The sequence below is a fragment of the Scatophagus argus genome, chromosome 3 (genome assembly GCF_020382885.2).
Source record: "Scatophagus argus isolate fScaArg1 chromosome 3, fScaArg1.pri, whole genome shotgun sequence".
NCBI lineage: Eukaryota > Metazoa > Chordata > Actinopteri > Scatophagidae > Scatophagus > Scatophagus argus.
In genome coordinates, this window is record NC_058495.1 from 12,845,779 (window position 1) to 12,858,755 (window position 12,977).

Sequence of the window (12,977 nt, forward strand, 5' to 3'; positions counted from 1 at the left end):
GGAGTGAGAGGATCACAGAGACATACTGCTGCTTATGGTATTCCTAGCATCTGTAGCATCTGTGCTGCTGAAAGAGCAACATCATGGGTGGTATTTCTGTCCTGCTAGATTTTATTTTATCTTTAACGACCAGGATTTCAGCTATATTTGCTATGGAACTCCAACAAAGCAGGGTTTACAGGTTGTACCTGTATGTTTTACATATCAGTTGTAACCCTTTAACAAGGAACAACTTTTGGATTGCCATGGATATGAAAACCCCATATCCCTTAACACTTATTTCTAAAAAACCCCAAAAAAGTCCAATATTTGTACCCACATATTTAACGGGGCATCAGAAAGTTTGAAACATCTGATGACTTCTTAATGCATTATCAAGTCCTTTATTTACGCACACACATGCAAATAAACAAGCTGCAAATTTCTCACAACCCAAAATGTGCTCCTATTAATGACTCATAAATGAAAGCAACTGATTTTCGAACCACAACAAACCCAGCCTTAAGTTGGACCCATTTTATTTAATAAGATTAAAGACTTCCCTGTGCTTCACTATTCCCCTTTCGTTAGCACCACAACTGAAGCCCACAAACAAAAACACGGACTCAGTGACGTCCACTCAGGGGTTATCTTACGGTAACCTTCACGTGATTAATGCATGCGGCATGTGACCTCCCTGTTTGAAAGCTGTCACCCTGTGTTGAGGACGCACCAGCAGGTAGCACCGGGGACGTGCCGTGGCACCTGATCTGATGTGAGCGGGGGTCTTGTGCAGCGGCAGAGGAGTCGGTGCCAGGAGGAGGAGAGCTCGCTCTCTCTGCTGTGCACTCGTTTCACTGTTCACTGGCGCCGTGACGATAAGCAGGCAGCGGATGAGGATGCTCTGTTGTCTGGTGCGCACTCTCCTGTCTCCAGCTCTCCACGATCACCATGGAAGAGCTTAATTAATGCACAGGCTCTATGTGTCCCTCCCGCTGCCGGAGCTGATGAATTTTAAACCGCCGTTTGAGACCGGACCTGCGTTTTTTCGCCCTCCGAAACACTGGACCCGTGTTACCGAGCGGAGAGGACCGCGGCTGAATTAGAAAGTCTACAGAAAAGGTACAGCACGGTGCGGTTTCTGCTCTACGAAATGAAGTTAGCCTCTTAGCATAGCTGCGTTCCCTGCATGCAGGCAATGATGATGCCTTTTCTCTTTATTGTCAGAGGACAGCAGTCATTATTGGCCACTTTCCTCTCGACGCTGGCATGTTTTGCAGATTGAGAGGAGATTCGTCGCCTTGACATAAGCTGTACATTTAAATACGTTTTAGAGCATGATCAGGGCTGGTGCCAGGCTGATACCTTTTCAACAAACTGAGGTGGGCTCTGGTCATGTGGACTGTCCACTATATTAGCCCTGCAAGTGTAAGAGCATCACTGATTGAGGTTTGTTGTAATAACGTTGCCAGCTGTTTCTGCTGAGCAGCGAGGATCATCTGACTGCCGTTGCTCAATTTTCACTATGAGCGCCCGGAGTCAGGCTGTCATTTCACATCATTTTTTTTGGGGGGGGGTTCACCATATCCTACCTTGGTGGTGTCCAAGGAGAAATGTGAGGACGTTTTATGATGGTTATTTTGTCACAAACATGCTCATGGAAATGTCAGTGTTGATTTTCATCATGGGTGCGCGGTCGACGTTGTCGATGCAGCAGTGAAAATTAATATTCCAAAATCAGCGCATTTAACACGCATTGTGCACATACTGAGCTTGCAATCGGCTACATGAAGGCAGCAACGTAGCACAAAGGAGACATAAAAGCTGGCAGCCTGAATCCAACCCAAGATGCGCCGTGTTACATCACAGTAACACTCATATCACAGTTTTGTATGCAATATGAAGATTAATTCTCCTTGGAGCATCACTGCAATGTGACCTTTTCTGTTTCTTCCTCGGGGCCTGCTCGCAGTTCAAGGACTTACACAACTGATGTGACCAAGTGATGTCTGAGAGTGGCAGCTCTGAATTTACAGCTTAACGTGTGTGTGTGAGTGTGTGTGTGTTTGTGTGTGTTTTGGTTTGAGCTGCATGTCGACTGCCTTCTTGTTTTTCCTTGTAGAATATGTTCATGTCCAGAACATGTTGGGTTGTTGTACTAAATTTAGACTCTTGATGGCAACATCACAGTCAGGCCAACCTTCCACATTTCTTGCAGGACCTCAGCTTCAGTTTGAAGCATACAACAGAATCTTATGTGGAAACTATATTTGGAATATGGAAACTAATATTTATATTTGAGGGGCCACAAATAGCGTATTCACTAAGCTGTCAGAGACTTTTTTCCCTACTGTCTTTGACATGACTGACAATATGAGAGTGAGGAAATTTAATCACACACACCTACAAAGTGTCAAAGATGGCATGTGCTGTACCTACCAATACGGTTTGTCCCACCATGTGTTTTACTTAACTGAATACCTTTGAGACCCTTTGGAGCACCTCCTGTACAGTATACATGTTCAGTGCACGTCTGCAGCACAGCTGATCGCTTTGAAAGTTTGCGACTTTATTCAGCTCCATCTTAAACATTAGAGTTCGAAGTGGATTTTAGATTGAGGCAAGACAAGTTTTTATTATACAGCATGCTTCACATCCAGCTTTGCGTGAAATTTGACAACAAAAGAAAGAGAAAGAACAAGAATAGATATAGGAAAAAAAAGATGATATTAGACATTGATAGGACACATAGAAAGACTCACATAGAGATTATTCATCACATTTTGTGTTTTTGAAAGGCAGTTGAAATAAGAGACTGAAAACGTCTCAGGTCCTCAGGAAGCCTGTTCAAGCATGTTGGGGCGTAGAAGCTAAAGGCAGCACTTTCTCCAGATGTTTAACTGATTCAAGTGTGATTGAAAATATCAGAAAGAGATGACCTGATGAGAGCGGCTTTTAAGCGGTTCTTGAATTTCCCTCTGTAAGATGGAGTAAGGCCATTCAGAGCTTTATAGCAGCCGTTGTGGTACATGATGCATGTCACTGTAGTGTTTTGAGGACAGGTGTATTGTGCTCTGCTCTCGTTTCAAAGCAATATCAATCATTCATCTATTATTATTGTTATTATTATGAATGTACTGATGCCTCACTGTTTCTTCTCACCTTTTCTTCTTCTCAGAGGCAAATTATGCCAGCAGCACCAGAGTCGCTCCCCCTGGTGACGTGCCAGCTCGTTGGTCAGACTACTCTGCCCGTCTTTAGCCTCCCTGTCTACCCTGGCAGATCCATGCTGCTGGATGCTCCTCACAGAGCCACGCCCGCACCATGAGCGCCAACGGGCCCACCCCAGACCCAGCCCCAGTTGCCCCAGAGGCCCCTCCCGCCTCCACCCCTGCCCCTGCTGCAGCCCCTGCCCCAGCCTCTGCGGCGCCACCCGCTGCTCCGGCCCTGCCTGCCCCAGCGTCCACTACCATCCCGGTAGGTGCGTTGGCACAGAAGAAGCGGCAACAGTATGCTAAAAGCAAGAAACAGGGCAGTAACGCTAACAGCAGGCCACCAAGGGCTCTGTTCTGCCTCAACCTCAACAACCCCATACGCAGGGCCTGCATCAGCCTGGTGGAGTGGAAGTATCCTTTATAGAAGCTTTATGTGGTGGTTTTGCTTGTACACGGAAATAATTGATTAATGATTAATCGATTGGTCAATTGATGGAAAATTAGCAACTATTTTGACAAACAATTAATCACTAATTAATGATTAAGTAAATTAGCAATCAAAAACATTAAACATTCTCAGATTAAATGTGAGATTTTTTTCTTTTATTCATTTCATGTCCGTCTAATTGTCATTTAGGTTTTGGATTGTTTGTCACAGACAAAACAGAACATTTGCACACGTTGCCTTTCCTTTGATAGATTTTTTTGACCTTTGATAGAATAAAATGATTAACTGATTAGTCGAGAATATAATTGTCACATAATTTAAAAATGAAAATGATCATTAGTTGCAGCCCGGCCTGTTCAGCTCCTGTGTGTGTACCTTTCTTGGACCCTAGCTGTGGTAATTATGTGATTGCCACATCAGGTGATTTCATGTAGTGCTTTTCATACTAATCAGACGCAGGCTATTAAAAGGCAAAAGGATATTCTCCTGTGCCTCTGTTAGAAAAGAGGTGCAGAAACAAGTTTCTCAGTCGAAGGATGAAGTTAAACTCACTGAATCCTAAAATACTGGCAGGGTATGAACAGAAAGAGACTCGGCGCTGGTGCAACACAGCTGTGTGACAGTCTGGTGGGTTTGTTGCTTTGGCAGATGCTGTCATCACAAAAGCCATCAGATGTTACAAAGGAGATTTACAAACGTGAATCACTGAGACACGTTTGATAATCCACCTTTGTGTGTTTGTTGGAAAAAAAGTCAGTGGAGATTTACTACCAGAAATACTTTTGGAAGCAGCTTCATACTGGTGTGTGTCTGTTTCTGACAGCTGGAATACCTTGTCAGTGATCATGAGATGGGGAAGAATATAACATGTTTTATAAAAGAGTAAATTGTAGATCATTTGATTGTTTTCCATATAACTGACAAGATATTGCTCTTTCCTTATTCATTGATGAATTTCAGAATGTCGCTTGGTGAATCTGCAGACTGAGATTTAGTTTGGCAAAGCTTGACTGAAGAAAAGGTCCTGGCTTTCAGAGAAGGGGCAATGATAGCATCAAATGTCATACAGATGTCGCCAAGCTCTTTGACTTTGACCCGTTATAGCAAAGCTTTTTCTACTTTTGACCCTTCTTCACAAGATACATACAGCAGATTTATGGTTTCACACCAGGTCTGCCAGTGGGAGACAAGGCTTGTCAGACTGTTTTATTCTTATAGCTATTAGCGATATGAAAATATGTTTTGCCATTTAAAACTGAAATCATTAAAAACAAGTTAACTGGTTTTTACATATGACTTGTTTAGGTCTGTCATTAGTTCATTAGTTCACATGACCCTGCGTGGACAAGCACACATAGAAAATGAATGGATGGATTATTTCTTCTTGTTATGTTGCATCATTTTCTCCTGTGTTTTCCTTAATTTCTTTTCCCAGGCCATTTGATATCTTTATATTAATTGCTATTTTTGCCAACTGTATGGCCTTAGCTGTCTATGTCCCCTTCCCCGAAGATGACTCCAACTCCACAAATCACGACCTGGTGAGTAGTTTGTCGTTATAATCCACTGAATGATTTGGTGCCTGTTGGTGCTGCGACTTACATTCAGCTACTGCATGGCTTTTATATGAACTCTATGCGTTGTGAAAAATATGAACTATGAATGAATATGAATGAATATAAATATGAAGAAAGGTTTTGTGCTAAGTTGTTGATGAGGAGAAAAATAATGTGAGATTATCTCCTCTTCTTCCTGTTGTTGTTTTCTGCTTTACTTGTTAAATAATTTTGATACATTAAAATGTGTTGTTACAACCTTCATAATCCCCTTTCAGTTGATAAAGTTTGATTTTATTGCTCTTTGGAGATACAGTCAGATATAGATTTTGCAGTAATAGTGAGATGTTGCATGCATATTGTGTCTTCAGTATATTGCTTTATCATGCAAATTTGAAGTATCTGCAGTACTTACACAGAGAAACACTTACACAGACAGCTATCCTCACTGGTGCTTTATCATGTCACAGTTTGCCTGTACAGAGGTTTTATTCAGTTTTCTATTTTTAGAATTTCCCGTCATTGCACCACTCTGTGCACCTTGTGCATTTATGTCTGTGTGATGAATTATGGGTGATGTAGTGTTGTAAGCATTGTTCCACAGCTGAGGATGAGTGCACTCTCCAGAAGCCAGACAGACACGCAGAATGTGGTCCTTACGTGAGCAGAATTTAGCTGTAGTTTTTAATGATTCATGAGAAGCTTAGACGGCATCTGAAGACATCTGAATGTTCTTGAAAGCCTCGTCTGAGAGCAGGAACGTGTTAGAGAAAGGTTACCAGCCTCCTGTAAAAGACCGACGGGGCTGTTTCTCTGCATGTTAGCTGCTGAACCAGCTACTTAAAGATAAGGTACACCTTGGGTTGAAAGCGTGTCTTAGAGAAGTAAGATGTATTGCTCGTCAGTTTGACCTCCTGAAGGGTGACCTCAGGGTGTTTGTTTACACAGCGATGGTGCAACAGAAGAAAGTGGGCCGTGTGAGACGCTACAGTATCAGCAGTATACAGTATACAGCATTACAGTACATACAGGACAGTATGTTGTCAGGGTTATTTTGTGACTGAAAGACTTGGATTGGAAGTAAATGTGCACATTTACAAAAGAAATATGGAACAAGAACTGGTTGGACTAGAAAGTATAGTAGAAACATCAACGTATTTTAAAGACTGGTCTTATGGATTTTAGTCTGCAAACTCTTCTTGTGCTTACATACACTCTCTTTTTTCTGTGCTTTACAAATACACCACCAAATACTCCGACCTGTTATCTGTGCTCCCACTGACCTTATTAAACAAATCATGTACTGGCCAGACATCACCAGTCCATATTAGGATAAATATAGTTTGCTTGTCATTCATGTGCGACAGTGAACTAATTCTGATGTGTAAAGCTTCTGTGTCTGTCTCTATATGCTTCTCAGTCAATGTGTTTTAATATGAATATGAATGCTCATCTTCTCATGGGCTCAGATTACTTCCAAGGCTATATGCCAGAGAGAAAGGTCCAGGAGCATTTCAATATTGACTCTAGTAATGAGCAAATGGCATCAAACTAATTAACTTAGCTTGCTAGGAAAAACGCATCATTCTGCGTGTCATCTCAACGTAATCTAATGTGTGTGATGGATCGTTTGATAGTCTTTAATGACACCCTCATCATGTCTGTTGTCTGAACCTAATGGAGAATCGCTGTGTAAAATTTGTCCCTCTTTTCTTGTGAACCTGGTGCCACTCTCTTCTGTCAGAATGGATTTATGGATGCAACCTTTAAAGAGGGACCAGGAGGCTGTGTTTTGTGTGCTGCCTCTCAGGTGCTTCAGGACTGAGCAGCATCACTATTGTGACTTACATGCCTCGTGAGCAAGATCACAAAGTGATGAGAGGATATAGTCATGATAAGGGATAGAATTATCTACCATAAAGTGGCTTTCTTCCAGTATGGTCGTTAAAAAGCTTAACTGTTTGAAAATGCAGAACTGGATTCTTCGTTAACTGCACTGTATTAAGTTTTGCTGATCCTGATCCTGTTCCTTGTCCAGTGCTTGCACAGGACTTTGGTGTAATTCTGCAGTGTCAACATTAAATCAGATACCAGAAGGTGAATAAAGCATCTTTCCCTTTTCAGCAGAGGTTGAACAATAGAATACTTTGTAGGGCAGGTGTGCCAGCTTGGCCTTGTTGTTCTACAGACCTCATGCTGTAGTCACAGGCGGAGCACCAAAGAGAAAAATGCTGAGCTAGTTCTGCTATAGTAGCCAGCAGGTAAGGCTGTAGTGAAGATTGCCATTTCACACCGCTCTGCTCTGCGGCCTCACAGGTGGACTGAGGGCTGATATGAAACCTGAGCTGGGGTGCTGAGAAGCCTGATGTGTAAAGTGAGGATCAAATTATATCACTAGGCTGCAAGCAGGTTTTTTTTTTTTACTCAGTGACACATTCAAAAGTGGTGTAATTTTCATCACAAAGAGACACTGAGACCCTGCAGTACAGACAAGCTGACTTCAAGGCTTGCCCGTGTGCAGACAGTTCACATAGTGCATTATCAGTTGACATGAAATCCTGTAAGGTAAGACAACTGAACCTGTTTGTTTGCTTGTGCTACACTGTGTGCGCACAGTGTCGAGCTGCTGCAGAGCTGCTGTAGAACAGGGTAATGCTGCAAAGTCATAGAGGCCTTAATAGCATGAGTCTGCCCGTCTTGTTAGTGAGGCTTGGTTAAATGCAGCAGCTCATTATAAATAGAAAGCAATTTCCTCCTCAGGCGAAACATAGGGCTAAAGCTTGGGGTCCTGTTACCACCAGGAGGCACAAGTGAGTAACAGGATGTACTGAGCACACACACACACACACACACACACACACAGGCACGCACGTAAGACAACAAACCCTGTAAGGAAGTCACTGTCATTTCTTTGCTCTCTTCCCTATTTCTCTTCATTTGTTTGGTCATTTCACTGCATTAGTAAGAAACACATACACATCCCATCGTGCACATGACTGTGTCTCCTCAGCACCCACCTTGTCGAGGGGACAGACAAATAGTTTGCAACCCTCCTGTCTTTGCTTTAAGGTCGTTTCTGACTTATCTATCTGAGACTCAACACCCCAGGCAGCTCCTGCTGAAGGTAGCTGAGCAAAACAATGACCTTTTCATGGTGAATATGATTCATACATCTCATCCTTCGTAAGGCAACACGCAGCGAATTGTGTCTGGTATCATGTAGTGTTTGCCCGTACCACTGTCATTGCATAACTCTGGAGCCGCAGAGCTATTTATTTTACTGGGGACAAAAGGACACAAACATGTAAAGACTGAAATGTTCGCTCACAAACCAATTGAGAGGTCATTTTGATGCCAGCAGAGCTCACAGTTTAAATTAGCCACGCGTTTGGATGCCGCTACAACTGAGGATGTCAGCGTTGTTAAAACATGATTCGTTTCGCTCATTATTTTTCATAGATGAATGATTAAAAAATGTATAGATCACCAACACATGGGCTGGATTTGTTGGTTTTATCGAGTATCTTGTTTAATATCTGGATTTTCAATAATTCTGTTTTTAAATAAGATAAATATAACTTCCTTTGATGTTGACATTTGATGTGACAACAAGCCCAGGAGAAACAGGAGGAGGTGAGGGGGTGGGAGGTGGTCATTGTGAACATCTGTCTCCTTTGTTTAAGATTAACAAGAGAAGCCGATTTACAGTAATGGCAGTTACATGCTTGTCATCCCTCGGTAATTTAATGTAATGTTACTGTGTTTTCTACTAGGACACACAATCAGACATCACAGCTCTGTTAGCAGTGCTCTTTATTGACATGGCAGGCTTTTCATTTATTCAAGGATTCAAGGATTCAAAGAGCTTTATTGTCATTTCACACATGTAGAAACATGAGGTGGAACAAAATTAGTTTCCCCGGTCCCGGTATAAGCCCAATTTCCTGACAAAATACCTAATGCAAATAAATATAAACAACAATTTATTTAGATTTTTGCAAATCTTACAAAATGCTGTGATTTGGAAATGGGAGTATTAATTGATTGAACAAACAGAAATCAAACATGGCTGGTATTGGTTAGTAAGATAACTCCTTCTTCTATCAAGACTGATAAAAGTTAAAACGCGTAAGGGTCTTATACTTATATTCTTATACTTACTTATCATCGTATACATTCATTGCCAACATTGTGTGCCATGAAAGTTATTCCTGCAATGCAGAACACATGTAAAAATCGTTCTGTTTAAAACAGTGCTTATCTTTAAGGCACACTACTGTAGTTCAAGGTGCTCTCACCTGATATCTCCAGGCAGCAGGCAGCAGAACTTCCTAGCACAGGTTCAGATAGACATGAGATTAACTCACCACACAGATCTATGATCAGTTATCCCCTAAAGCTTACATCAACAGTCAGTTCACACACGCACAATACAACAACACCTTTGATGAGCTCTCAGGCCTGTTAAACAGCAAGACAAAAGCCGCGCTATAGCAAAGTGTTGTTCATGTATGTTGCATTTGTAATCAACTCTGTTGTGGGCGTGAAATGTACACACTGAGTTCCACAAAATGAGCAACACAGAAGTCATTTGTGATGTAAACACATACCAACAACCATCGCTGTGCCAAATTAGTGACTCGCAGCCAATGCCCGCTGACTGATCACAGTCACCAAGTGCTTCAGTGTGACAACCAGCCACTGAGAGGCATCCACCAGATTGCAGTGGTTCTTGTCAAAGATTATCAGCGGCACAATACAGCAAAGATTTTTTTCTTTGAGCTGACATCTGATAATATTGTACATGCCTTCATAATATCTTTCATATTGCTTTTTTTTCACCCTGATATTGTTGTCTTAGGAATGGCATTAGGAATTATAGATTACTTAGATAAATTACAATCAATAGTTAAACAAAACATACATTTATCTTCTACTGCACTGTTTTCCTCAGTGCATATTGTACCTTTATAGAATGGAAAGTTCCTAATATTGTTATTTGCTGCAGTCTTGGTGTTGATCTGGTAATGGTATGAGTGGTTCGAGTCTCTGCTGGCTGAGGTGATGACTTTTATTCCCATAAGAGGAATGCTGCTACGGTTCACGTGTCAGTGTTTTAGCTGTGCATCCACAGAAGAGTGTAAATGTCTGAGAGTGTGATGGGTGAAGCAGTTGGCTGTGTGTGTGTGTGTGTGTGTATGCGCACACATAATGGCTGGCACAAGCAGCAATGTCTGGACTGTGGACTCCCATAGAGATGATGGTAGAAGTCTGTGTTTAGTCACTTAACGTAACTGCTCATTTGCGGCTCACACTAGCACTGTCCCTGCTTGTTATCTTGAATGGGTATTTCTGCACGTGTGCGCAAGTGTGAGAGCGTGTTTGTTTGTTTGTTTGTGAGTGAGGCTGAGGCAGAGGCAGAGAAAGGGAGGGTAAAGAGGGAGTCAGAGCGCTGTGTGGATACCATGTGAAAGTGCGGCCATGATAAAGTACAGCAGCTGAGCATGTTCACAGTGCGTGCGTTGAGCAGGCCTTCTTAAAGGGGAACGGCAGGCGATTTATTGAATTAATTAATTCTTACTCACACTTTGTATCATCATAGCTACTATGTGCTTTGTTGTTTTAACTATTTTTTCAGCAATGTAAACATTTTGAAAAGGCATTTTTGAATTAACATCATTGCACATTGTGATATATTTGGACTTTACATCAAACCCACTCAAGATTCAGGAGGTGCAAGAGAGCTTTATTGTCTCTATGACAGCAAAATTAGAGCAGCAACACCAATCTGTTCCAAAGTCATTTAAAAGTTAAATAATATTATAATAAGTAAACATAGTCAGCAATAAACATTATCAAAATACAGCAGCTTGGTAAATTATACAAATTTGTCGGTACATTTGCTGAGCACCTCAGTGAGTGAGCACTCACAGCAAGCTGCACTTATTTATTATTTCATTAAAATATTTCTTTGTATTTTACTTAGCTGACTTTCTCAAAGTGTGTGTATGTGTGTGTGTGTGTGTGAGGGAGACTGAACTCGACAGGGTGAGAGGGATGAATTTAACATGCGGGGCGTGATAACTGAGGATGACACCAAATCAAAATGGGAAGAGCTGTTGTAGACTGAATAATAAGGAGAGGTCGCAGACCCAGACAGAGCTTTGGAGACACCTGTACGTTTTAAGCTTTTGCCTTCCTGCATTGCCCTTTCCAAATCATTTCATGGTAATTTTATAATAATTTCAGTATAGATGATGTATTTAAAGCACTGAGTCAATAATCCAGTACTTTTTTAAAAACATTCAACTTTTTTACAGGGGGTGTATCTACAGGGGAGAAATAGTAGTAAAACTGAAGAGATGAGCTGATTGGTTGACATGCAGCGTGGAGCTGAAGAGCCAAAATTTGTTTTTTATGATTGATTTATTGTACTTAAAGTCCAGCCATTTTTTTGGTTCACCATTACAGCTACTGTTTGCCATATGTGCTTCCTTATGTTTACACAAATCTGCAAGCACTGATATGTATAATTACAGATTTACTGTACAGTAATGAAGCTCTAACAATTAATTCAGTTTCATTTCAGTTTATTTATAAATCACAGCAAAAATTATCTTATGACACTTTCCAATTAGAGCAGATATCCAGCAATCTAAGCTTATAGCAGCATAACTAGGGGCCAGCCTAGGCTAGCTCTAACTACAAGCTTTATCAACCGGATGATTGTTCCACAGTAGAGGATCTTGATAACTAAAGGCTCAAGGCCCACTGAAAAGCTTTGATGGTCTTGCTAGCGAGTCCAAATTTTGAAAATCTCTTTACAACCTCGGCAGATTGAATGCTGTTGGGTGACAGACACATGGCTGGTCTGTGCAGGTCATGCTGTACCATAGCTGACTCCTTTAAAATACTGTGATACAAGTGATGCTGTACCGAGCTGGTACTGCGTAAGGTCAAACTCTCTGGTGTCTGCCAGCTGCAGTATGTTACAAACCTGATTCAATGACTATTGATCTTCACCTTTGTGTCGATTGTGCAAGTTTAGGGTAAAACTAAGCAATATATCCCCAACCGTATGCAACAAATATTCGGTCAAAAGTTTTCTTTCTTTTCTTCACTGGGTAGTGTGGGTTTACTGATGAAGGCCTGCACTTAAAGTGTTTTCCTTGTCAGAGTGACATCCACATCCTCACTGTGCCTGCCTGCAGCCACAGTCCACACACACACGCTTGTGTGTACACATATAAAGAGACATCTGTTTACTGTAGATACAAACACATGACTCCAGATAAATAGAACAATACATGGCATAAGAGCAGATGTGCGTTATGTTATGTTTTACTTTGATTTCAGTTTTATGCATTCAAGTAGAAACAAGACATTTTGTCACTGTTGCTACTATTCTGTGGTTCAGTATTAAACACATCTGAACAATAAAAGCAATGCAGAGACATGAAGATGTGTTCCTGCAGATACATTCTACTATCTCCTGGGGAGAAATAGCAGGAAATTGTAGCGAAATATCAAATTACTGTATGTAAGATCAGCTGATGATGCAGTAGGCCTTATTCAGAACTGCGCAAGATGCAAACCCCATGCATAACACACACTTAAACAGACATCCTGATATAGACTGCACACTCAAGCACACTTATTTACTGTGCAAACCTGCAGGAGTAGGTGGTGAAGAAGCACTAAATGCTGGATGCCGTCACCCCCCTGGCTTGGCTGGATGGCACTGACTGATCCATACCGACAGGAGAAGGAAAGAGAGTT

The 12,977-nt window shown here is 41.5% G+C and overlaps 1 protein-coding gene across 4 annotated transcripts in view; it reads left to right on the top strand.

Moving 5' to 3' along the window:
• Positions 1-635: 635 nt before the first annotated feature.
• The window catches only part of cacna1da (calcium channel, voltage-dependent, L type, alpha 1D subunit, a), a 55,657-nt gene continuing 43,315 nt past the window's right edge, over positions 636-12,977 (top strand). For all 4 annotated transcript variants that reach the window (XM_046383687.1, XM_046383685.1, XM_046383684.1 and 1 more), the window contains exons 1-3: positions 636-1,101; positions 3,158-3,605; positions 5,078-5,183. In XM_046383687.1, the coding sequence (XP_046239643.1) occupies positions 3,304-3,605; positions 5,078-5,183 (408 nt within the window). In that variant the 5' untranslated portion in view covers positions 636-1,101; positions 3,158-3,303. The remainder of the gene's footprint in view (positions 1,102-3,157; positions 3,606-5,077; positions 5,184-12,977) is intronic.